Genomic DNA, 27,353 nt, shown 5'->3' with positions numbered 1-27,353 from the left:
CCACAAGAGTCAAATTGCAGGTAAGTACATTAAATGGAAGGTACTTTGCATATGTATAGATAGAAGTTTGAATGAAAACAGTAATGTACACAGTTTGGCATAGAATGGCAATAATCTATTTTGAAAGTGGACACTGCAAAATTCAACAGTTCCTGGGGTAGTTAAGTACAGGTTAGTTTTTGAGGTAAGTAAAGTGCTTACAAGTTCAGTCTGTGGCGCATAGGCAGTCCACCGTTGGGAGGTTCAAGTCATCCCCAAACACCCAGCAACACAGGGCCGGTCAGGTGCTGTGGTCAAAGAGACGGGCCCAAGTAACATAGGCACCTATTGAGACACAGGGTACTTCGGTTCCAGTCTGCTAGCAGGTAAGTACCTGCGTCCTCGGGGAGCAGACCAGGGGGATTTTGTAGAGCACTGGGTGGGTCCCAAGTAGGCACCCAAAGTACACCTTCAGCGGCACAGGGCCAGGTGCAGCGGGAAAACAAGGTGTCAGGTTTGTAGCTGAAATCAATGGAGGGACCCGAGGGTCACTCAGACGTTGCAGGCAGGGCACAGGTGGACTTCTCGGGCCAGCCACCGACTGGGCAAATGTGAAGGCCGCCTGCTGGTCATTGCTACACCAGTGGTTGGTTCTTCACGGGCCTGGGGGCTCCGGGTGCAGTGCTTCTCCCAGGGGTCATGTTTCTTTTCACTGGGCAGTCGCGGTCAAGGGGGGGTCCTCCAGATTCCCTCTACAGGCGTCGTGGGGGTGCAGAGAGGTTGGCTCAGGGTGGACACATCATTGGAGTCACCTGGGTGTCCTCTCTGCGGCGTTGGTTTCTCTGGACACGGACCAGGGGCGTTGGATGCAGAGTGGTGGGGACTCACGCTTCTGGAGTGAGGTGAGAGTCCCTTTTAAAATGGTTTCTTCTTGTTTGTTTAGACAGGGCCAAGGTCCATGGGAGTTTCTTGGTCCTTTGTATTTGCAGGCAGTCCTCTGAGTCGGCAGATGTCGCTGGGCCAGCAGGATGCGTCTGTTGCAGGTTATTTGAATCAGGAGGCAGGCCGGTAGGACTGGGGCCAACACAGTTGTCATCTTCCTTCTTCTCTGTGGGCTTTTCAGGTCAGCAGTTCTTCTTCTTTGGAGGTAGTCAGGAATCTGATTTCCTGGGTTCAGGGTCGCCCCTAAATACTAAATTTAGGGGTGTGTTTAGGGCTGGAGGGCAGTAGCCAATGGCTACTTTCCCTGAGGGTGGATACACCCTCCTTGTGCCTCCTCCCTTTGGGGAATGGGGATACATCCCTAATCCTATTGGGCTAAATCCTCCAAAGCATGATGGAGGATTTTCTAAGGAGGGGGGTCACATCACCTCTGGTCACCTTAGGGGTGGACCTGGCTGAGGGGGTGACTCCTCCTTGTTTTTCTCATTATCTCCCCGGACTTGCCTCCAGAAGAGGGGACTGTGTCCGGGGGGCAGGCATCTCCACTAACTGGAGTCCCCTGGGGGGTTGTAACACCAGGCTTGAGCCCTTGAGGTTCACCACCAGGTGTTAAAGTTCCTGCAGGGGGGAGGTGTGAAGCACCTCCACCCAGGACAGGCTTTGTTCCTGGTCACCGAGTGCACAAAGGCACGCACCTGTGTCCAGAAACTGGTCTGAAAGTGGCAGGCGGCAGAGACCGGTCAGCCTAGCACTAGCAGTTGGACTGGCATGCAGGAAGCATCTCTATGATGCTCTGTGTACATTTCTCAATAATTCCCACAGTGGCATCAGTGTGGTTTTATTGTGCTGAGAAGGTTGGTGCCAAATTTCCCAGTATTCAGTGTAGCCATTATGGAACCGTGGAGTTTGTGTTTGACAAACTCCCAGACCATATACTCTTTATGGCTTCCCTGCACTTACAATGTCTAAGAATTGGCTTAGACACTGTAGGGGCATAGAGCCCATGCAGCTATGCCCTCACCTGTGGTATAGTGCACCCTGCCGTAGGGCTGTAAGGCCTGCTAGAGTGGTGACTTACCTATGCCACAGGCAGTGCGTTGTGGGCATGGCACTCTGAGGGGAGTGCCATGTCGACTTAGTCTTTTTTCTCCCCACCAGCACACACAACCTGTGAGGCAGTGTGCATGTGCTGAGTGAGAGGTCCTCAGGGTGGCATAATACATGCCTAATACAGACCTTCCCTGGCCACAGGGCCCTTGGTACCAGGGGTACCTTTTACAAGGGACTTATCTGTGTGCCAGAGCTGTGCCAGTTGTGGAGACAAAGGTACAGTTTTAGGGAAAGAACACTGGTGCTGGGGCCTGGTTAGCAGGGTGTGAGAAAGTAGCCTCTTTCTAGCCTTGTTACCCCCACTTTTGGCCTGTTTGTGAGTATATGTCAGGGTGTTTTCACTGTCTCACTGGGATCCTGCTAGCCAGGGCCCAGTGCTCATAGTGAAAACCCTATGTTGTCAGTATGTTTATGTGTCACTGGGACCATGCTAGCCTGGACCCCAGTGCTCATAGGTAGTGGCCTATATGTATGTGTTCCCTGTGTGATGCCTAACTGTCTCACTGAGGCTCTGCTAACTAGAACCTCAGTGGGTATGCTCTCTCTGCTTTCCAAATTTGTCACTAACAGGCTAGTGACTAAATTTACCAATTCACATTGGCATACTGGTACACCCATATAATTCCCTAGTATATGGTACTGAGGTACCCAGGGTATTGGGGATCCCTATGGGCTACAGCGTTTCTTTTGCCACCCATATGGAGCTCTGACAATTCCTACACAGGCCTGCCACTGCAGCCTGCGTGAAATAACGTCCACGTTATTTCACAGCCATTTACCACTGCACCTAAGTAACTTATAAGTCACCTATATGTCTAACCTTCACCTGGTGAAGGTTGGGTGCAAGGTTACTTAGTGTGTGGGCACCCTGGCACTAGCCAAGGTGCCCCCACATCGTTCAGGGCAAATTTCCCGGACATTGTGAGTGCGGGGACACCATTACACACGTGCACTGTACATAGGTCACTACCTATGTACAGCGTCCCAATGGTAACTCCGAACATGGCAATGTAACATGTCTAAGATCATGGAATTGTCACCCCAATGCCATTCTGCCATTGGGGGGGAAATTCCATGATCCCCCGGGTCTCTAGCACAGAACCCGGGTACTGCCAAGCTGCCTTTTCAGGGTTTGCACTGCAGCTGCTGCCAACCCCTCAGACAGGTTTCTGCCCCCCTGGGGTCCAGGCAGCCCTGGCCCAGGAAGGCAGAACAAAGGATTTCCTCTGAGAGAGGGTGTAGCCTCCCCCAGCCTCTGGAAGTGCTTTGATGGGCACAGATGGTGCCCATCTCTGCATAAGCCAGTCTACACCGGTTCAGGGATCCCCCAGCCCTGCTCTGGCGCGAAATTGGACAAAGGAAAGGGGAGTGACCACTCCCCTGACCTGCACCTCCCAGGGGAGCTGCTCAGAGCTCCTCCAGTGTGTCCCAGACCTCTGCCATCTTGGAAACAGAGGTGTTTGTGACACACTGGACTGCTCTGAGTGGCCAGTGCCAGCAGGTGACGTCAGATAGGCTTCTGATAGGCTCTTACCTCTCTTGGTAGCCAATCCTCCTTCCTAGGTAGCCTAACCTCCTTTTCTGGCTATTTAGGGTCTCTGCTTTGGGGATCTCACCAGATAACGAATGCAAGGGCTCACCAGAGTTCCTCTGCATCTCCCTCTTCACCTTCTGCCAAAGGATCGACCGCTGACTGCTTAGGACGCCTGCAAAACTGCAACAAAGTAGCAAGACGACTACTAGCAACCTTTTATCGCTTCACCCTGCCGGCTTTCTCGATTGTTTCCAGGGGTGCATGCTCTGGGGGTAGCCTGCCTCCTCTCTGCACCAGGAGCTCTGAAGAAATCTCCAGTGGGTCGACGGAATCTTCTCCCTGCAACCGCAGGCACCAAAAGACTGCATCACTGGTCCTCTGGGTCCCCTCTCAGCATGACGAGCTTGGTCCCTGGAACTCAGCAACTCTGTCCAAGTGACTCTTCAGTCCAAGTTTGGTGGAGGTAAGTCCTTGCCTCCCACGCTAGAATGCATTGCTGGGTACCGCATGATTTGCAGCTGCTCCGGCTCCTGTGCACTCTTCCAGGATTTCCTTCGTGCACAGCCAAGCCTAGGTCCCCGACACTCTAACCTGCAGTGCACAACCTTCTGAGTTGTCCTCCGGCGTCGTGGGACTCCCTTTTGTGACTTCGGGTGGACTCCGGTTCACTTTTCTTCTAAGTGCCTGTTCAGGTACTTCTGCGGGTGCTGCCTGCTTCTGTAAGGGCTCCCTACTTTGCTGGGCGCCCCCTCTGTCTCCTCATCCAAGTGGCGACATCCTGGTCCTTCCTGGGCCACAGCAGCATCCAAAAACCCAAACCGTGACCCTTGCAGCTAGCAAGGCTTGGTTGCGGTCTTTCTGCGTGGGAACACCTCTGCAAGCTTCTTCACGACGTGAGACATCCATCCTCCAAAGGGGAAGTTCCTAGTCCTCTTCGTTCTTGCAGAACACCAAGCTTCTTCCAACAGGTGGCAGCTTCCTTGCACCCTCAGCTGGCATTTCTTGGGCTCCTGCCCACTCTCGACACTGTTGCGACTCTTGGACTTGGTCCTCTTGTCTTACAGGTACTCGGGTCCGGAAATCCACTGTTGTTGCATTGCTGGTGTTTGTTCTTCCTGCAGAATCCCCCTATCACGACTTCTGTGCTCTCTGGGGGTAGTAGGTGCACTTTACACCTACCTTTCAGCGTCTTGGAGTGGGCTATTTTTCTAACCCTCCCTGTTTTCTTACAGTCCCAGCGACCCTCTACAAGCTCACATAGGTTTGGGGTCCATTCGTGGTTCGCATTCCACTTTTGGAGTATATGGTTTGTGTTGCCCCTATACCTATGTGCTCCTATTGCAATCTACTGTAACTTTACATTGCTTGCATTACTTCCTTTTGCTATTACCTGCATAATTTTGGTTTGTGTACATATATCTTGTGTATATAACTTATCCTCATACTGAGGGTACTCACTGAGATACTTTTGGCATATTGTCATAAAAATAAAGTACCTTTATTTTTAGTACTTCTGTGTATTGTGTTTTTTTATGATATTGTGCATATGACACCAGTGGTATAGTAAGAGCTTTACATGTCTCCTAGTTCAGCCTAAGCTGCTTTGCCATAACTACCTTCTATCAGCCTAAGCTGCTAGAAACACCTCTTCTACACTAATAAGGGATAACTGGACCTGGCACAAGGTGTAAGTACCTCTGGTACCCACTACAAGCCAGGCCAGCCTCCTACCCAGGGTCTCACCGCACTTTCACTCAAAGCTGACATCAACAAAAGGCAAAACGTTAGGGCGTAACAATGCCTAAAGTGGCATTTTCCTACACCATGGTCTTAGGATGCATTTTGATTGCAGAGGTGGAAAAGAAAAAGATCACCTCACCTAGTGGAGAGGTTTAGTGAAAACATTCAAACATTCTGTAAAAACTATATATATATATATACATGAGTAAACATGTAGAGAGGTATGGAGAGGATGCTATGAATATCCTCTGTTTTGTATTTGTAGGTTTTGCTCAGGATTTCACTCTTCAATAGAATAATTAAAATTGTACCTCAAGCGTGTGATTTTTTGGATGCAGTCTCAATATGTAGATATTTGAGACTTGTCTTCTACCCAGGCGGTGAGTTGAGGTTCCAAGTAGTCACATATCTGTTAAGTGTAAGCATTTGACTTGACTGCGTGCAGCATTGGCCTTTGCAGTCTGTTTCTCAAGTTGCAAATTACACATTGAAGGTGAGATCATCGTTCTGAAGTTTAAAGAGAAGTGAAAGATTTGTGTATCAGACATAACTGCACACACTTTCCATCTTACATTACATATAGGTAGTTTTGAGTGTGTTCATCTAGTTGTAGGCTCCCTGAAGCAGCCTAGTTTCTCTGATTATCATAGATACTTTGGCCCGCAGACTTTCTTCTTGTAAATATCCCCTTGTTCCAGATTGGATCAAGAAACTTTTTGTCCAACTGAGTTCTTCAGCTCTTCCAACTTGTGCCAGTTATGGCTTTGTCCATCCCATAAATAGTCACCAGCCCATATACGCCCCGTTTTCCCTTTCTGGCATCAGCTCTTGTTTTTGCACATCTTACCCATTCAGGTCTGGAGTGCTTCTTTGATTTTTACCAAATTCATTAAATTTCCATCAAGTCTTGTTAAGCAGTCTAGGTGAAATGTCGCATCCTAAGGTACTGGATCTTAATCCCTGTTGACGTGGCTACTGGCTCTGTCCAATCTTCATAGCATCTCATTCTGATGCCTTGGACTTGATCACAGTTCACTTGTGATTCCTCTGCCTTCTTGCATCTGAAAGTCATCAGGGAGCGGTTCTATGAGCACATACCCATTAAGAGATCCCATAACTCCCCCCTTCCCCCAAGTCTTCTTGCACAGAACAGCCCTCAAAAGAGTCTTTTCATAAAACACACAAGAAACTTCATACAAAAGACAGATTGTTGTCTTTGTGTGGGAAGTGGAGAGTGTCTGCAGCACTGTTCTCTAATACAGTCTAACTCCTCTTTTTCCTTGGAGCCGATCTCAGACCTGGAGAAGCTTATTTTGGAATTTGCAGTGCCATCCGCAGATCTGTTTCACTTTGAGGCCTTTTGGTAGGCTATTTTGGCCCTTTTCAGTATTGGCTCTCATTGCTTTGGTACACTTTCTGCTATCCAGGGTTAGGGCAAGACCAGTGGGTTCCATCCTGACTTTCCCGTCTTCCAGCTAAATGCTTTTGCATGCTATGACAATGCTGCTACCACAGAAGACATCTCTGTCCAGGGTATCGGCTAGGTTGGCATCAATGCATGTTTATCGTTTTCTCTAGTGCTACTCTGGGAAACTCATTCAACACTGCCCAAGCCAAAATTGAAAAGTTGCGACATAGAACAAAAACACTAGTGCCTAATTGGCTCTCTGCTCATAGGTTCACACATGGAACACTTGGTTTTGAGTGCACTGACAACCTACTCACCCTTGTACTCATAGTGGGCTTTTTTTTGGATCTTCAAAATGCCACTATCATGCATATCTCCCTGTTAGGGGTTATTCACAGTCTGTTGCACCCTTCCTTTGCAAGATTTTTTTTTTAATGGCTGTGCGTAAAGCAGCAGAGTCCTTACAATTGCCCCTCATTGCTGCTTTATCACGTCCAACAATCTCACTGAAATCGTACAGCCGCCTTCTGCGTCACTGGAATCTTAAAAAAAAAAGACAACTTGTCCTTGAAGTGATTTAATAAGAATGTGGCACAGTTTATGGGGTTGGTCTCTCCAACAAAGAAGTCTCACCAGCAGTACCATAGCTTTTCCAGAGATCAACTTTCTTTTCAGAGAGATTCTTCTTAACTGCTGGAGGCCCCAGAGCAGTATTTCTTCTTTCACATATATGAATACCTAAACTTCACCAGCAGCTGAACACCCCCACCCCCCATCCTGTTCCGCTGGCATTATTGCCACAAAGCTGTTTTTATTAGCCCTCCCTCCACCATTAGCTTCCAGTCTGATGGAAAGAGTTGTGCTTTTTGGCATATTAGGATTCCATCTCCAGGGACTGCCGAATGCTTCTGCTTATCTGCATGGCAACACCATCACCTCTGTAGCCACTCCACTGCAACATCCATTGGTTCCCAGAACGTGTTCTGTAGATCGTGACTTGAACGTGGATGCAGAACTCATGGTGTTGTGGCTGACGTAGGCTACAAGATTTTGTCCATGGGGAGTAAAGAGCAGGATTTTATAAACCTCCACTTCCTGGTCCCCCAGACGGGGTCTTATGGTAATTTTTTGAGAGTGAGGTTTTTTGTTTCTCATAAAGGTTTTGGTTACATCGTGACAGGTATAAGAGAAAGCAATTTCCAGCACTCATGTTATGGTATTGGAAAAATGGGTAACAGGAAGACGTGTACACATTACAAGCGGTACACATAATGGCAATTGTCAGAAAGACATATTTCACAAAAATAGTACAATAGCTTGGTTTGAGCTCTGGGTCATAAAACACACAGCTTTGTGGATTTGTTCAGTTGGGCATCAAAACTTAGACTTCTCAGGTGTTCCATGAAAATGGATGCCACAGAAGAGAAAGAGCTAAGAGAAACTTTAATCAACAATAGGATATTTAGAGGTTGGGGAGAAATAAGAGGTAGAAGAGGCAATGGGGGGTGAGAGGGCACGAGCGAGATGGGCCAGTGAGTATACAGGAAAGAAGAGGTTGTAGGAAACTGGTCTAGTATGTGGTGGGCACCTATGGTGTTATCTCCTTGATTGCTTGGGTTCTGAGGAAGATTCGCCAAGACCGGCCCCAAGTCATATTAATAGCCCTGGGATTGGCCAGGAAGGGTGTGGTACACAGACCTTCTTCAACACTGTCTGTGCCCTACGCTCCCTCTCAAGTAAGACCTCCTCTTGGAGACACAGTGGCAGGTTCTACACCCCCACCTCCAGAGCCTGCACCTACATGTCTGGAGATTGAACGAGGCAACCAGAATTATTTTTCTCTTCCTGCTGATGTGTGGATGTTATTCTATTGGCCTGGGGACACTCCACCAAAACTGCCTATGCTGGTAGATGGGCCAAGTTTGTCAAATGGTGTGAAGAACAACATGTTGACTCTTTAAAGGCTCAGTTATCCAATGTTTTGAAATTTGCTCTTTCCTTAGCACAAGGTTGTGCAGTAGCGATAGTGAAGGGCTATTTGTCTGCACTGTCAGTGTTTATCGGTTTGCCTGACCAACCTTCCCAATGTAGGTCCCCTATTGTTTTACGGTTCCTGAAAGATTTGACTAATATGTATCCTCCCACTCCATTCATCATGCCTTAGTGGGATTGGGATTTAAATTTGGTTCTAACTTACCTAATGTGTACTCACTTTGAGCCTTTACATAGTTGCCCGATGAGGCTCCTTTCCTTAAAAACGGTATTTCTAGTGGCCATCACTTCGGCTAGATGTGTTAGCAAAAAGCTAAAAGTTCTGAGTGTGAAACCGCTGTTTACCACTTTTCATGCCAACAAGGTGGTTCTGAGAACAAGGGCTGCTTTCCTGCCAGAGGTAGTGACTCCTTTTCATTTAGGGCAGTCCATCACCCTTCAGACTTTTTAACCTCCTCCCCGTCCCTCTAAGGAGTGGGCAAAGACTGTATCACCTGGATCCAAAGAGAGCATTAAGCTTCTACATGGACAGGATGAGTAAATTTAGGGTGGACGATCAGTTGTTTATCGCTCCATCAGCAAATGAAGAGCAAAGCCTTCCACAAAAGAACATTGTTAAGGTGGGTCGTCATTTGCATCAAAATGTGTTACGCTTTGTCAAAGAGGGAACCTCCTGAGGGTATAAGAGCTCATTCTACCAGAGCTAAGTCTGCTAAATCTGCCTTGGTGTCCCTGGTGCTGATATCTTCAAGTTGGTGACTTGGGCTTCCCTCCACACATTTGCAGAGCATTACTGTTTGGACTTGGAAGTCTGAAGGGATGGTCACTTTGCCCGTTCTTTGTTACAGGATTTCTTGGTATAGGCAGACAGGCACACACCTCTGAGTGCAGGACTGCTTTGGGATTCTATTTAAAAGGTGAGTGTAGGGAAATGCCTTTCTTGGCATGGTTACCCCCTAACGTTTTGCCTTTTGTTGATGCTAAATATGATTGAAAGTGTGCTGGGATCCTGCCGACCAGGCCCCAGCACCAGTGTTATTTTCCCTAAACTTACCTTTGTTCCCACAATTGACACAGCCCTGGCACACAGATAAGTCCCTTGTAACTGGTACCTCTGGTACCAAGGGCCCTGTTGCCAGGGAAGGGTTTTAAGGGCTGCAGCATGTATTATGCCACCCTAGGCACCCCTCGCTCAGCACATGCACACTGCCTCACAGCTTGTGTGTGCTGGTGGGGAGAAAATGACTAAGTCGACATGGCACTCCCCTCAGGGTGCCATGCCCACATCCCACTGCCTGTGGCATAGATAGGTCACCCCTCTAGCAGGCCTTATAGCCGTAAGGTGGGGTGCACTATACCACAGGTGAGGCCATAGTCGCATGAGCACGATGCCCCCTACAGTGTCTAAGCCAAACCTTAGACATTGTAAATGCAGGGTAGCCATAAAGAGTATATGGATAGCCATAAAGAGTATATGGTGTGGGAGTTTGTCAAATACCAACTTCACAGTTCCATAATGGCTACACTGAAATCTGGGAAGCTTGATATCAAACTTCTCAGCACAATAAATCCACACTGATGCCAGTTTGGGATTTATTGAAAAATGCACACAGGGGCATCTTAGAGATGCCCCCTGTATACCAGTCCAATTCCTAGTGTTAGGCTGACCAGCTCCTGCCAGCCTGCCACAACCAGACTGGTTTCTGGCCACATGGAGGGAGTGCCTTTGTCACTCTGTGGCCAGGAACAAAGCCTGCACTGGGTGGAGGTGCTTCTCACTTCCCCCTGCAGGAACTGTAACACCTGGCGGTGAGCCTCAAAGGCTCAGGCCTGTTGTTACAGCGCCCCAAGGCATCCCAGCTAGTGGAGATGCCCGCCCCTCTGGACACAGCCTCCACTTTTGGCGGCAAGTCTGAAGGAGATAATGAGAAAAACAAGGAGGAGTCACCCACCAGTCAGGACAGCCCCTAAGGTGTCCTGAGCTGAGGTGACCCCTGCCTTTAGAAATCCTCCATCTTGCTTTTGGAGGATTACCCCAATAGGAATAGGGATGTGCCCCCCTCCCCTCAGGGAGGAGGCCCAAAGAGGGTGTAGCCACCCTCCAGGACTGTAGCCATTGGCTACTGCTCTCCCAGACCTAAACACCCCCCTAAATTTAGTATTTAGGGGCACCCCAGAACCCAGGAAATTAGATTCCTGCAACCTTAACAAAGAAGAAGGACTGCTGACCTACAAGCCCTGCAGAGAAGACAGAAGACGATAACTGCTTTGGCCCCAGCCCTACCGGCCTGTCTCCTGACTCGAGAACCTGCAACCAGCGACGCATCCAATAGGGACCAGCGACCTCTGAAGCCTCAGAGGACTGCCCTGAACCTAAGGACCAGGTAACTCCCGTAAGCAGCGGCTCTGCTCAACTTCAACAACTTTGCAACTTTAAAGAACTTCACTCTTCCCGCCGGAAACGTGAGACTTCACACTCTGCACCCGATGCCCCCAGCTTGAGATCCAGAGAACAAACACCACAGGGAGGACTCCCCGGTGACTGCAACCCCGTGAGCAGCCTGAGACGACCTCCTTGGACCCCCACAGGGACGCCTGCAGAGAGAATCCAGAGGCTACCCCTTACCGCGACTGCCTGTAAGAAGGGACCTGACGCCTGGACCAAGCACTACACCCGCAGCCCCCAGGACCTGAAGGAACCGAACCTCAGTGTAGGAGTGACCCCCAGGCGACCCTCTGCCTAACCCAGGTGGTGGCTGGCCCGAGAAGACCTCCCTGTGCCCTGCCTGCACTGCTAGAGTGACCCCTGAGTCCCTCCATTGTTTCCTATACAAATACCGACGCCTGCTTTGCACACTGCACCCGACCGCCTCTGTTCCGCGAGGGTGTGTTTTGTGTGCCTACTTGTGCTTGTGTCCGCCCCCCACCCCAGTGCTCTACAAACCCCCCTGGTCTGCCCCCCGAGGACGCGGGTTTACCTGCTGGCAGACTGGAACCGGAGCACCCCTGTTCGCATAGGTGCCTATGTGTTTTGGGCACCTCTTTGACCTCTGCACCTGACCGGCCCGAGCTGCTGGTGTGGTAACTTTGGGGTTGCCTTGAACCCCCCAACGGTGGGCAGCCTATGCCCCGGAACTGAGACTTGTAAGTGTCTTACTTACCTCACAATCTGGAGCAGCTAATCAGCCATGGGATGAGGGGGCGCTCCTGGTGGCGGCCAGCGGGCTGGCATCTATGTGCTCTCTCTATGAAGAAGTGAGGAGAAAGGTATTGGGCAGGTGTGAATGTCTTCACCCATTCCTCCAGGAAATCGATCGGGACCCCCTGAGAGCTCTCCGGCAGACCCACTGCTCATATTATTCTGTCAGGCCCTCCCTTCAGCATCTTCTGCGTGATGTTCCAACCGCTGTACCCTGTCGAGGCAGTCTCACATGCATTTTTCTTCATCTGTCAACTGTGGCCCTATGTTCCCGATGCTGTTTTCCATGTCTGTAACCCTGGAGGCCAGTTTCCTCAGGCCTTCGTATAGGAGGCAGGATTCCATCTGAATCTCCTCTATTCTGGATTCCACTGAGGTACACACTGTGTGGAGGATGGCATCTAGATTGACTGCAGAGTCCTGGGAGTGAGGGTGTTGTAGATCGCCCTGCACCTGGTGGTCCGTAGAGTGGGACATCGGTTTCGGGAATGGCCCTTGGTCGATTCCTGTCTGTCCATGTCTGCTGGTCGTGTGGATGCTGCTTAGCTCAGGACCATGCAGTGAACGCTGTCCTTCCCCTCAACCCCTCACCCCCAACCATGCCACCCCACCCCGTGCCCACCACCGTAGGCAGTTTATCAGGGTTGACTCCTGCACAGCAGTCTACAGGCAATGGGTAGGTCTCACGTCACACTCGAGGCTCAGGGCTTATAGCTCACAGAAGAGGCTGTCAGAGTGCTGTGTAGTGCAGTGACCGCAGCTGTCTAAAGGCAGTGGAAGATGAGTCCTGACCTCGCCTACTGATCAGAGCCCCCTCCTCATAAGTCTATGCAGTCCTCAAATCCCTCAGCCCCATCCACAGACAAGGCTGGCCCCGCAATCAGAGTCAAAGGACAGTCATTGAGAGAGGACTCCTGAGGCCCCGGCATCCCTAAAAGGGCCTGGCCACACGAGGGCATGGTGAGGTGATTGTCAACTATACAAGGGCGCACACACTGGGCCCCAAGTGGATAAGGAGGGGGCTAGGGGCTCTCCCATCCTCCACTGTTTTCCAAGTACATTCACACTAGACTGTGCGCAGGCATTGTGCGATGGGGCCCAAGGCCCCGGTTCTTCATTCTGAATCCTGTCAGAGAGCACAAAACGATCCTGAGGGCTCTAGTTCCAGGTGCAGCAGTGATGATTGTGTGCTCCATCACAGGCAGTTAGTGTGCTTTGAAGGGCCATGGGGGTACCAAGGGGACGCTCCTCACCTTACAACCACCTTAAGCGAGGGATCCAGCCACAATTTCCAGCATGCCTGCCGCACTCCGATGAGGCCCCAGTGCAGGTTCAGGGAGTGGAGCACCTTAGATGATGGATGATAGGAATGAATGAAAAAATGACCTTATTATATTTCTGAACTTGAAATTGGAGATGTTGAAATAGGTACCCTGTAAGTGATTAACATACAACAACATTTTCGTGTCTTTCTTTTAAGCCAGAAAATCCCATTAACATACCATATTTTTAGTGTATAATACTTTGTTTTTCCATTGTTTACAGATTGTGTTAGCAGGTGCTTTCTATCCAAATTACTTTACATATGGTCCGGCAGATGAAGAACTGGCTGTAAGAGAACTAGGTGCCAAAGACCCTAAAACAACTATTGTGGTACGTAAAAAAATCTAAAGAGATCTAATTCTTCCTAGTTGTTATTTTAGACAGCTTGAATGGTATGTTGGTTCTAATGCTACAAGTTCATATTCCACATTTCTTGAACTGGTATATGGTAGTCAAAATATTTACTCCTGCTTACATATTATTTGTGCAGTGTTACACAAGGGACAGTGACCAGATTGTTATTGACTGGTGGTGTAATCGGAGGGCCAAGTCGATAACTACCTGGGAGTGCCTTTCCTCTTGATTAATATTGCTACTGTTAATCAGGCCCTCCATTCTTTAGAGGTATTCATTAATATTTTTGAAAGAGGTTGTGCTTTTTCATACATTATATAACTAAATAATATGTTATGTTACTGGTTGGTTTTAAGGGTCTACCATTTTTATTTTGCAGAACCTTCTATTTTCTATTGAACTTCATTGGAGTGGTTACTTGAGAGCTTTAACAATGACGTTCTTAGTCATTAAGGGTCCTTTTTGTTACAGAAAAATGGATGCAACATTGATCAGTTTAAACTGAGCTCCAGTGATTGGAAAAAACAATTCCACTATGTTATGCAAGCCAAAGAAATGTGGTCTGCCATTCTTTTTGTCACTATGACTATAGTATACTGTACCTATTGCAGCACCCAAATGAACAAGCTTTTTTGTGGTACTGCAAAAGAATGAACAACTTGGTGGGAATTAACTTCCTACTGCATGATCTTCATATAATCACAGCAGTAGATGCAACCACGGATGGCAGGGCTCCCATATTCAACGGTTGTCCAAGAGGGTTGGACTGCCAAGATGAATACCTGCCTGTCACTGTACTCAAGCAATCAAAAAAGGCTTCACAATATTTCTTCCAAGAAAGTGGACCTCTTCAACCCTAACAAGGACAGACAACTCCACATAAATGTTCTTTGTGAAAAAAGTCAAGGCGGAACATGGTCCTCTGCCCTTTCTGAGGAGAATCAGTTGTCATGGAACAGGGCTATTTGGCACAGGATTGTACTGAAGGCAGAACATCTGCTAGGGGCTCAGAAATGATAGGGACAATATACTCAACGGATTGACTGGCAAGGGTCCCATGTGTCAGATGTGGGTCTCGTACTTACTGTGCCATAGGACTCAAGTTATGCTTGACTTATGAGACCTAAGTAGGTCAAAGTCTGGACAAGGTGGCTTGTGGTCCTTTCTGGTGGAATCCTGTCCTGGAATATGGGTTGGGCTGTTACTGTTGGACATGACCAAGACTGATTTGCTTAACATGCACCTCTTTCTAGAATGGCACAGTGGGTGAAAATGATGGTTTGAAGTGCAGCCAATGATTGCCGGTGGCTGAAATTAATTGAGGCTTTTCTTCCATCTCGTTTTTGTACGTGTGAACTAGTACAATTTCAAGTTGGCAAGGTGTTCTATCACTGGAGCTAGCCCAAGCTGCATCTCCTTTCCACCAAGACCAAAAGGAATACTGGTGCTTTGCCATCAGGCTTTTTAAGCTGGGAATGGAGGGATGCTTTTTGATGACAGGGTAGGAGACAAAAGAGAACGATGTCACATCATCATGAAAGTACTAGCATGAATGAGGCAGTGTGATTGCCTGACCTCCTTCATCCGTCATTACAACAAATGCACTTAGAACTTAGGTAGCTTTTTTACCATGAAAATGTCTTTACCACGCATGACTTTACTGTGAACATTCAGTTTTAAAGGCATGGTTGGTGAAGACATATGCCTGGTAGAAAATAAAACGATATGTCTAACCCCTACACACACACACACTTGCACGTGTGTGTATGTGTATATATTTAAACACATATATATATATATATATATATATATATATATATATATATATATATATATATATATATATATATATATATATATATATATATATATATATATATATATTCGATGGCATGTGTAGCTGCAGATACACATGCTGTGCATTATCCTGCCATGTAGTGTTGGGCTCGGAGTGTTACAAGTAGTTTTTTTTTTTAAGAAGTCTTTTCGAGTCACGAGACTCAGGGACTCCTCCCTTTCGACTCCATTGCGCATGGGCGTCGACTCCATCTTAGATTGTTTTCTTTCCGCCATTGGGTCCGGACGTGTTCCTCTTCGCTCCGTGTTTCGGTTCGGAAAAGATAGTTATCCATCGGAAAATTTGACGGTATTGTTTGCGCTCGGTACCGGGTTAGTGCTAGCACATCGACACCGAAGAAAGAAGAGCTCCGGCAGCCCTTCGGGGCTTCCACTCCTCAGCGGGGCCTGGTCGGCCCGACCGTGTCCATCTTCAAACCTCATGGACCGGACCCCCTTCCGCTTCTGCCCCAACTGCCACGCTAAGTATCCTTATACAGACCAACACTTGGCCTGTAATCTGTGTTTGTCCCCCAAACACAAAGAGGATACTTGCGAGGCCTGTCGTGCATTTCGATCCAAGAAGACACTGCGGGATCGTAGAGCTCGAAGACTTCAGATGGCGTCGACACCGGCCGGACACACCGATGTCGAAGAAGAGGAGACATTCTCCATTCGAGATTCGGACTCGGACGAGTCCGAGAGTGAGCAGCCAAAGACGCAGCAAACCGTGAGTAAACCAGCCCCGGCAAAAACTCACTTGAAAATCATGAAGGCCAAGGGGACGCCACCGCCAACATGCCATGGCTTTACCCGAAAACACGGTGACTAAACATCGGCACCGAAAAAGGCCTCCCAGCTGCCGAAGACATCCGACTCCGGTCGAGATACCGGCTCCGAACAGACTCGACACCGAGAGTTCGGCACACCGAAAGTCAAAAAGGTTTCCTCGGAGCCGAAAAAGACTGTCGAAAAGATTTCGGTGCCGAAACATGCAGCCTCGGAGCCGAAACAAAGCTCCTATACAGAGGAACAAGGCCTTTCCACACAATTACAAGGTCACAGATTTGAACAAGAGCTGGGGATGGGAGAGCCAGACCATACCCAAAGGAGGCTCCATATACAAAAGGACATGGGGAAAATCAGAACTCTTCCTCCATTCAAAATGAAGCGGAAGCTCGCATTCCAAGAGGTGGAAATGCAGCCAAAGGCGAAAGTGGCAAAAGAAAAAAAAACACCACCACAGTTTTTGCCACAACAATCGCCAGTACAGTTGCCTACTTCTGTCCCCGGTAGCAACACCCCCAATGATGCAGTCACCAACACACACAGGGATGAGCCAAGATGACCCGGATGCATGGGATTTGTATGATGCACCGGTCTCTGACAATAGTCCCGAATGCTACCCGGCAAGACCTTCACCACGTGAGGACAGTACTGCTTACATGCAGGTGGTTCTAGGGCAGCTACATTTCATAATGTAGCATTGCATGCAGAGCCCATAGAAGATGACTTCTTGTTCAACACCCTGTCATCTACGCACAGCCAATACCAAAGCTTGCCAATGCTGCCAGGCATGTTAAAACAAGCTAAACAGGTGTTTCAAGACCCAGTCAAAGGCAGAGCCATCACGCCTAGGGTGGAGAAGAAATATAAACCTCCCCCTACTGACCCTGTGTACATCACACAACAGTTAACTCCAGATTCGGTGGTAGTAGGAGCAGCCCGGAAGAGGGCGAACTCACAAACTTCTGGAGACGCACACCGCCCGACAAAGAAAGTAGGAAATTCGATGCAGCAGGCAAAAGGGTGGCAGCACAGGCAGCCAATCAATGGCGATTTGCCAATTCTCAAGCTCTTCTGGCAAGATACGACAGAGCACATTGGGATGAAATGCAACATCTCATTCAACACCTTCCCAAAGAGTTCCAGAAACGTGCCCAACAGGTTTTCGCGGAGGGCCAAACTATCTCCAACAACCAAATATGGTTGGCTATGGACTCAGCAGACACGGCAGTAACCATTCGGAGACACGCATGGCTACGGACCTCCGGATTTAAGCCCGAAATTCAGCAGGCTGTGCTAAATATGCCATTCAGTGAACAACAACTATATGGGCCGGAGGTGGATACTGCGATAGAAAAACTTAAAAAAAGACACGGACACGGCCAAAGCCGTGGGTGCGCTCTACTCCCCACATAGCAGAGGCACTTTTAGGAAGCCGCAGTTTAGAGGGGGGTTTCGGGCCCAGACCACAGAGCCTTCCACCTCACAAGTCAGACCCACATATCAGGGACAATATCAAAGAGGAGGCTTTCGAGGACAATATAGGGGTGGACAGTTCCCTAAACCAAGAGGGAAATTCCAGAGTTGAAAAACCCCACAAACTAAACAGTGACTTCAATGTCACAAACCCCCACCACACAACACCAGTGGGAGGAAGACTTACCGATTTTTACCACAACTGGGAACACATAACTACGGACACATAGGTCCTAGCCATTATCCAACATGGTTATTGCATAGAATTCCTATATTTGCCACCAGATGTGCCTCCAAGAGCACACAATATGTCCAAACAACACTTAGACCTGTTACAACTAGAAGTCCAAGCCCTGTTACAAAAAGAAGCAATAGAACTAGTAACCAACCATCAAAAAGGAACAGGGGTTTACTCCCTGTATTTCCTAATTCCAAAAAAGGACAAAACACTGAGACCGATATTAGACCTCAGAACACTGAATCTTTACATCAAATCAGATCACTTTCACATGGTGACACTTCAAGATGTGATTCCCTTGCTGAAACACCAAGACTACATGGCAACATTAGATCTCAAGGATGCTTATTTCCACATACCCATACATCCTTCCCACAGGAAATACTTGAGGTTTGTAATCCATGGCGTGCATTACCAATTCAAAGTGTTACCATTCGGCATAACAACAGCCCCAAGGGTATTCACAAAATGCCTTGCAGTAGTAGCCGCTCACGTCAGGAGACAGCACATGCACGTATTCCCTTACTTAGACGATTGGTTAATAAAAACCAGCACTTAGCAACAGTGTCTTCTACACACAAAATATGTCATAGAAACCCTTCACAAACTAGGGTTCTCTATAAACTACCAAAAATCACATCTACAACTGTGTCAAATACAACAATACTTAGGAGCAACAATCAACACACAAAAGGGGATTGCCACTCCAAGTCAACAAAGAGTAAAAGCCTTCCAAAATGTAATACTAAACATGTACCCAAACCAACACTATCAAGGGAGGTTTGTAATGAAACTCCTACGCATGATGTCTTCATGCATAGCCATTGTCCCAAACGCAAGACTACACATGCAACCCTTACAACAGTGCCTAGCAACACAATGGACACAAGCACAGGGTCAACTTCAAGATCTAGTGTTGATAGACCGCCAAACACACTTCTCGCTTCAATGGTGGAATCCTATAAATTTAAACCAAGGGCGGCCATTCCAAGAACCAGTGCCTCAGTACGTGATCACAACAGATGCTTCCATGATAGAGTGGGGAGCACACCTCAATCAGCACAGTATACAGGGACAATGGGACATTCAACAGAGGCAACTGCATATAAACCAGTTAGAGCTGTTAGCAGTGTTTCTAGCATTGAAAGCATTTCAACCTCTAATAGTCCACAAACACATTCTTGTCAAAACAGACAACATGACAAAAATGTATTTAAACAAACAAGGAGGGACACACTCATCACAACTGTGTTTCTTAGCACAAAAGATTTGGCATTGGGCGATTCACAATCACATTCGCCTAATAGCACAATACGTCCCAGGGATTCAAAACCAGTTGGCCGACAATCTCAGTCGAGCTCACCAACAAACACACGAATGGGAAATTCATCCCCGGATACTACAAACTTACTTTCTACGCTGGAGAATACCAGAAAAAGACGTATTCGCAACAAAAGAAAACGCAAAATGCCAAAACTTCGCGTCCAGGTATCCACACCCTCAGTCCAAGGGCAATGCGTTATGGATGAGTTGGTCAGGGATATTTGCCTACGCTTTTCCCCTTCTCCCACTCCTTCTTTATCTGGTAAACAAATTGAGTCAAAACAGACTCAAACTAATACTGATAGCACCAACCTGGGCTTGCCAACCATGGTACACAACACTACTAGACCTGTCAGTAGTCCTAATATCAAACTACCAAACAGACCAGATCTGTTAACTCAACACAAACAACAGATCAGACACCCAAACCCAGCATCGCTCAATCTAGCAATCTGGCTCCTGAAGTCTTAGAGTTTGGACATTTAGACCTTACACAAGAATGTATGGAGGTCATTAAGCAAGCTAGAAAACCTACTACAAGACATTGTTACACAAACAAATGGAAAAGATTTGTTTATTATTGCCGTCATAATCAAATTCAACCACTACATGCTTCCGCAAAAAACATCGTAAGCTATTTATTACACTTACAAAAATCAAACCTAGCCTTTTCTTCTATCAAAATAAATCTCACAGTAATATCTGCCTGTCTGCAGATTACACATTCAACATCACTCTTTAGAATCCCAGTCATCAAAGCATTTATGGAGGGTCTAAAAAGAATCATACCCCCAAGAACACCACCAGTTCCCTCGTGGAACCTCAATATTGTATTAACACGACTCATGGGTCCACCATTTGAACCCATGCACTCTTGTGAGATGCAATACTTAACCTGGAAAGTAGCCTTCCTAATAGCTATCACATCTCTTAGAAGAGTAAGTGAAATTCAAGCATTCACTATACAAGAACCCTTTATACAAATACATAAACAAAAGTGGTTCTCCGTACAAATCCAAAGTTCTTACCAAAAGTTATATCACCGTTCCACCTAAACCAAACAGTGGAACTCCCAGTCTTTTTTCCACAACCAGACTCAGTAGCCGAAAGAGCCTTACATACGTCAGACATCAAAAGAGCATTAATGTATTACATTGATAGAACAAAACAATTGTTTGTAGCCTTTCAAACACCTCATACAGGAAATCCAATATCCAAACAAGGCATTGCCAGATGGATAGTGAAATGTATTCAGACCTGCTATATTAAAGCAAAAAGAGATCTGCCTATTACGCCAAAGGCGCACTCCACTAGGAAGAAAGGCGCCACAATGGCCTTTCTAGGAAATATACCTATGACAGAAATCTGTAAGGCAGCCACATTGTCTACGCCTCATACATTCACAAAACATTACTGTGTAGATGTGTTAACAACACAACAAGCCACAGTAGGACAGGCTGTATTACAAACATTATTTCAAACAACTTCAACTCCTAAAGGCTAAGCCACCGCTTTTGGGGAGATAACTGCTTACTAGTCTATGCACAGCATGTGTATCTGCAGCTACACATGCCATCGAACGGAAAATGTCACTTACCCAGTGTACTACTGTTCGTGGCATGAGACGCTGCAGATTCACATGTGCCCTCCCGCCTCCCTGGGAGAAAGTAGCCGTTATAAGTTGATTAAACTTGTACATTTGTAAATATATAATATTTTTTATACACATTATGTACATACATACTCACTCCATTGCATGGGCACTTTTACTATATACACAACTCCTACCTCACCCTCTGCGGGGAAAACAATCTAAGATGGAGTCGACGCCCATGCGCAATGGAGCTGAAAGGGAGAAGTCCCTCAGTCTTGTGACTCGAAAAGACTTCTTCGAAGAAAAACAACTTGTAAAACTCCGAGCCCAACACTAGATGGCAGGATAATGCACAGCATGTGAATCTGCAGCGTCTCATGCCACGAACAGATGTACACTGGGTAAGTGACATTTTCCATATATATATATGTATATATATATGTATATATATATGGATATTTTTAAATAAATGTATATAAACCCTACCCACCTTAATAATTCCCTTACCACCCTATACCCACTCTAAAACTTAAAAATGCCCACCCTAAATCCTATACCCACCCTAAAACTTAAAATGCCCTTATCACCTCAAAACCCATACCCAACCTAAAAATACTCATACCACCCTAAATCTCATACCCACCCTAAAACTTAAAAATGTCCTTTTCACCCCAAAACCCATACACCCTAAAACATAAAAATGCCCTTACCACCTCAAAACCGATACCCAACCTAAACCCTAAAATACCTTTACCACAATAAATCCCATACTCGCCCTAAAACCTAAAAATGCCCTTAACAACCCATACCCAATTCCTTTACTGTCCCAAAACCTATACCCACCCTACAACCTAAAAACTGTGTGTGTGTGTGTGTATATATATATATTTTTTTTTTCTTTCCAGGAAGTTGGCTCTGTATATACCATCTCAAAGTGAGAGATAGTGTGCACAGAGTCCAAGGGATCCGCTTAGAGGTTGATAGTGGCAAAATGAGATAATGCTAATGCTCTATTTTGTGGTTGTGTGGCCGAGCAGTAGGCTTATCAGAGGGTAGTGTTAAGCATTTGTTGTATACACACAGGCAATAAATGAGAACATACACTCAAAGACTTAACTCTAGGCCAATAGGTTTTTATATAGAAAAATATTATTTTCTTAATTTATTTTAGCACCGCAAGATTCAGAATTCAAGTAAGTACATAAATTGTAAAGTACTTGGCATAGGTAAATATGGAACTCTGAATTAAAACAGTAATGTACACAGTTTTGGCAAAAATGGAACTAAGCTATTTTAAAAGTGGACACAGTGCAAAAATCAATAGTTCCTGGGGGAGGAAAGTATTGGTTAGTTTTTCAGGTAAGTAAAGCACTTCCAAGTTCAGTCTCCGGGGCATAGGCAGCCCACCGTTGGGGGTTAAAGTTAACCCCAAACACCCAGCACCAGCAACACAGGGCCGGTCAGGTGCAGAGGTCAAAGTAGGGCCCAAATAGCATTGGCGCCTATGGAGAATAGGGGTGCTCCGTTTCCAGTCTGCTAGCAGGTAATTACCTTCGTCCTTGGGGAGCAGACCAGGGGTTCTTTGTAGAGTACTGGAGGGGTCACAAACAGGCACACATAATACACCCTCATCGGCACAGGGATGGCTGGGTGCAGTGTGTAAAGTAGGTGTCGGGTTGTAGATAGAAATCAGTTGAGAGACCCGGGGGTCCCTCTGGCGATGCAGGCAGGGCACATGGGGGCTTCTTTGACCAGCTACCAACCGGGCAAGGATGAGCGCCACCTGCTGGTCACTCCTGCACCAGTGGTTGGTTTCTCTCAGGCCTGGGGTCTGCGGGAGCAGTGGTTCTTTCAGGCGTCGTGTTCCTTTGTTGCCGGGCAGTCGCTGTCAGGGGGAGCCTTCGGATTCTCATTGCAGGCATCTCTGTGGGGGTGCACGGAGGTCGTCTCAGGGTGTCCATGTCGTTGGAGTCACCTGGGGGTCCTCTCTGCAGGTGTAGGTCCTTCTGGACACGAGCCGGGGGCATCTGGTGCAGAGTGTTGGGGACTCACGCTTCCGGAATGAGTCCCTTTAAAGATGGTTTTCTTTGTTTCTTGGACAGAGCCGCTGCCCACAGGAGTTTCTTGGTCCTTTGGTTGCAGGGTAGTCCTCAGAGGTCGCTGGTCCCGCTGGATGCGTCGCTGTGCAGGTTCTTTGAGTCTGGAGACAGGCCGGTAGGGCTTGTGGCCAAGTCAATTGTTGTCTCCGTAGTCTCTGCAGGGCTTTCAGGTTAGCAGTCCTTCTTCTTGCTTCAGGTCGTCAGGAATCTGGTTTCCTAGGTTCAGGGTCACCCCTAAATACTCAGTTTAGGGGTGTGTTTAGGTCTGAGGGGCAGTAGCCAATGGCTACTGTCCTTGAGGGTGGCTACACCCTCTTTGTGCCTCCTCCCTGTGGGTAGGGGGGCACATCCCTAATCCTATTGGGGGAATCCTCCAAAACAAGATGGAGGGTTTCCTAAGCCAGAAGTCACCTCAGCTCAGGACAACCTAGGGGCTGCCTGACTGGAGGGTGACTCCTCCTTGTTTTTCTCATTATCTCCTCCAGACTTGCTGCCAAGTGTGGGGGCTGTGTCCGAAGGGGTGGGCATCGCCACTAGCTGGATTGCCCTGGGGCACTGTAACACCAGGCTTGAGCCTTTGAGGCTCACCGCCAGCTGTTACAGTTCCTGAAGTGGGTGGTGTGAAGCACCTCCACCCAGTACAGGCTTTGTTCCTGGCCACTCACCCCATGTGGCCAGAAGCCCGTCTGGATGTGGCAGGCTGGCAGAAACTGGTCAGCCTAGCACTAGTAGTTGGACTGGTATCCAGGGGGCATCTCTAAGATGCCCTCTGTGTGCATTTATCAGTAAATCCCACACTGGCATCAGCGTGGATTTATTGTGCTGAGAAGGTTGATACCACACTTCCCAGTCCTCAGCAGTCTCAGGGAGACCTCTGGAGGTTATATCCCTCTAGCTCTTAACAGTAGATTAGTGACTTGACCCTTAGAGTCATCTTGGTAGCCCTGGGATCAAGCAGCAAGGGAAGCCTTGAACAGTAGGGTAGTCCTCTGAGAATACAAAGCAAGCTTTAAGAAGCAGGTCAGTGTTGAAGTACAAGGCAGTCCTTCTTGGTGTCCTCCAAAGATCTATAAGTGAACTTAAGAGTGGGTCTGAGGGGCTTCTTTTTAAATGAAAGAAACCTCTAGAGTTTACCCACCCCCAGTTACCTCTGGAATTTCCATACTCTCTGCCCAGGCTCCAAGAGGTCTAGGGTGACAAGACTGGTGATAAGTTATTTGTGAGTATGCTGAGGCAGCTCATTTGAAATGTAAGTGGGGCAGGGACCAGCTCCACCTCTCCCATCCTGGCAGAATGGCCATCAAGCTAACAGCTAGTCTCCTTTTGTCTCACTGTCTGGGAGAAACATACAAAGGCCACTGCCACTCTAATCTCGGCCAGGTCCGTGACTGAAGGCACCAAATGGTAAAAACTTACAAATGGCATCTTTCTAAAAGTGGTATTTTTGGAATTGTGACTTAAAACTGGCATCACCATTAAAGAGGATTTAAAATTAATATTCTTTTGAGACCAAACATGATATTTCTACTCGTTCCCAAATATGTTATTGCTCATGAAATGTAATAATGTAACCCAGTGTTATCCTATGGGAGAGGTAGGCCTCACAGTAGCGAAAAAAAGAATGTGGACATTTTTCACCACCAGGACATGTAAAACCTCAAAATACATAGATAACTTTTTAAATGTACTGTGCCTTGCTCTATGGGCTGTTTATGGCATACCTTAGTGGTGACATATGTATTAAAAATGGAAGTTTAGGCCTGGCAAAAGGTTTGGTTTGTTAAGTCAAAATGGCAGTTTGCAACTACACACAGGCTGCATCAGAAGGCCCCGGGCATGTTTTATAAGGCTACTTAAGTGAGTAGCACAATAAGTGCTGCTGGCCCACTCGTAGCATTTAATTACAGACCTTGGTTGCATGCTGTACCACTTTACTAGGGTCTCGTAACTAAATTAAATATGCCTATTGGGTGTACAGTTGACTCATGTTTTATGGAGAGAGCATAAGCAGTTTAATACTTGTTATCAGTAGTAAAGTGCACAGAGCTCTAATGCTAACAAAAACAAAATTAACAAAAACAGAGGGGTGGGGTGGTGAAGATAAATGGTTGTGGGATGACCCTGCAGATAGGGCCAAGTCCAGCAGTTGTCATTTCAAGAGCAATCTCTCCATGACCTGCCTATGGGACGTTAATAGGTTGTTTCAAAATCATGAAGAGCCTCTTTGAACTCATTTATGTATTGAACACAAATTACTTTTCGTGGAAGACAGAGCTTCTCCTGGCACTCATGTCGGGTAGAAGTGGCAAACCTTCATGGTCAATCACCTTTTCCTTTGTTTCCTCAAACAATAATGCTGCAAATGAGTACCAAATTCATTTCAACAGTTCCAACTTATCGTTACTTGACTGACCCAGTCATATTGTAATCTTCCTTTCTGAATGTGTCCAGTGGGCCAGTGAGGGTGCCCCACTGTCTGATGTACACAGATAACTAAACTTTAAAGACTAATTACTTAAGGTGAAGAAACAAGCTTTTTTTTTGTTTTACCTGTTAGCCACTTGTGCAAGTACCATTCTCAGATCAAGCAGCGTGCCACATGATGGATAGCTACAGCAATTACATTGTGCCCCATTCAAGCAGTGAGAGCAAATTCAACAAGAGTTGTTTCAGCCATCTGGAGTTTTGTTGGCAGATGTGACAGTGTGGTCACTTGGAAGAGCTGCAAGTCTTTAGCAAGACACGGCTATCTCATGATGTGTATGGTCATAATATACATTTATATAAAGTTTAATGTTACTCTAAGATTATGATAAGAGCAAACTCCAAGCAAGAGCATCTTATATGGAGGATAAAAGAAAAGTTTTCAAAGCTTATGAAAATCTGTGTAATTAGAGTTATCTCTGGAAACAGAACTAAAGCTAACTATAACTTATCTTTAACCTTTGTTTTTTTGTAAACTGTTTTTTTTTTTTAATCTTTCATATATCACTTCCAACGGTTTTACAATCTGCTGCAGTCAGCTGACCTCTGTTGCGCACTGCATTTAGTCACGGACAGGGAGGTTTTGGCCGCAGGACCAGGCCTAGGGCGCCCCATGTGGATAAACCCCGCTATGCACAACTGTTGGTCTATATGCAGCTGGAGGGTTTGTAAGAGTTTTTATGTAATTCGAACTTGGCCCAAGGGCATTGAAGCCCATCACATGAGAACCAGTTTACATTACAGAAGTTCAGATAAACATTTCTTTAATTTTTTTATTAGGGTCAAGGACATTAAGTGATTAGCTCAGAATAACAGGCTGTTGAGCCAACACCGGTATTCAGACCTGGGTGTTTGGTATCAAAGTCAGCAGCTTTGGCCGTAAATCCTCATCTTATTCCCTGGCCCATGCCCTTTGTGGAACCCACTACAGGTTGCAAAACCACTTTACCCAGGCCCTGTGTTTTTGTAAATTATTATTTTTTTTTTTTTAGGGTTTGCAGACCATTTTCCAAAGGTTTGTGAATTAGTGACAGTTTGTGGCCATGTACTCCGAACTCGATGGTTTCTTCATTGGCCTTTGATCGGCCTCCTGTCGGGTCTGCAGTCCTTGTTTTGGATTTGCAGAACAAGAGGAAGGGACCAGTGGCACTGGATCTGCTGGCGTGGTGCTGGGATCTGTGAACGTTGTGTACGAATTAGCGTTTTTTCTTTTTTTTAAAATTATTTTTTTGCAGTGGGGGTCCCTTTGTCACCCCCACCTATCTATATATATATATATATATATATATATATATATATACCACAGTGCACTCATTTTTTTTTTCCCTTGACACAGGTACTGAGTTCCTCCATCCTGTAATGGCAACTGCAGGATTTAACTGAAGTTAAGGCCAGTCAAACACATCGCTTCGGTTCCTTAAGTCGACCTTGATGGAGAGGAACTGAAATCAGAGACAGAAGAGAAAACTCCACATAGGCAGAGAACACTAAACCTAGTAAATGTAACTCCACAAATATAACTGAGGTAGCTGTGTATAGCTCCTTCATGCCAACCAAAAAATGTTAAGTTCTAATTTCTCAAACTATTGAAGAGATGAACAGTAAATCTAGACGAAGCTCCTCCCTGAGTACCATTCTACATTCCACAAATGCATTTCCTTGAATAACCTTCTACTTTCATGCCAAGTTTAGTGTAAATCTATTCAGCCATTTTTTTGTATCTGAGAGGAAAGACAACTATGGGAATTAAAATGGTAACTGTCACTTTTTGATATTCTGTATGGGTCTTTTTTGACAGATCTGCACCAAACTTGCCATGACAACACAAGGGTAGATTAACTAATAATTTATTTTAACGGTTTATGCAGATTCATCAAATGGCTTCAATGTTATTAATCACTTCTTTTTTTTTTGTGAAAATCAGAGTTCAATGTAA

General features: G+C 46.6%; 1 protein-coding gene across 1 annotated transcript in view; it reads left to right on the top strand.

Annotated features, from left to right (window-relative positions):
* TDRD9 (tudor domain containing 9) overlaps positions 1-27,353 on the top strand; it is a 2,107,755-nt gene that overhangs the window by 1,320,912 nt on the left and 759,490 nt on the right. Inside the window, exon 22 of the mRNA XM_069207577.1 lies at positions 13,450-13,557. Coding sequence (XP_069063678.1) covers positions 13,450-13,557 — 108 coding nt within the window. The remainder of the gene's footprint in view (positions 1-13,449; positions 13,558-27,353) is intronic.

The sequence above is a fragment of the Pleurodeles waltl genome, chromosome 9 (genome assembly GCF_031143425.1).
Source record: "Pleurodeles waltl isolate 20211129_DDA chromosome 9, aPleWal1.hap1.20221129, whole genome shotgun sequence".
NCBI lineage: Eukaryota > Metazoa > Chordata > Amphibia > Caudata > Salamandridae > Pleurodeles > Pleurodeles waltl.
Note: the sequence above shows the minus strand (reverse complement) of the source record. Positions and strands in the feature narration are given on the sequence as shown.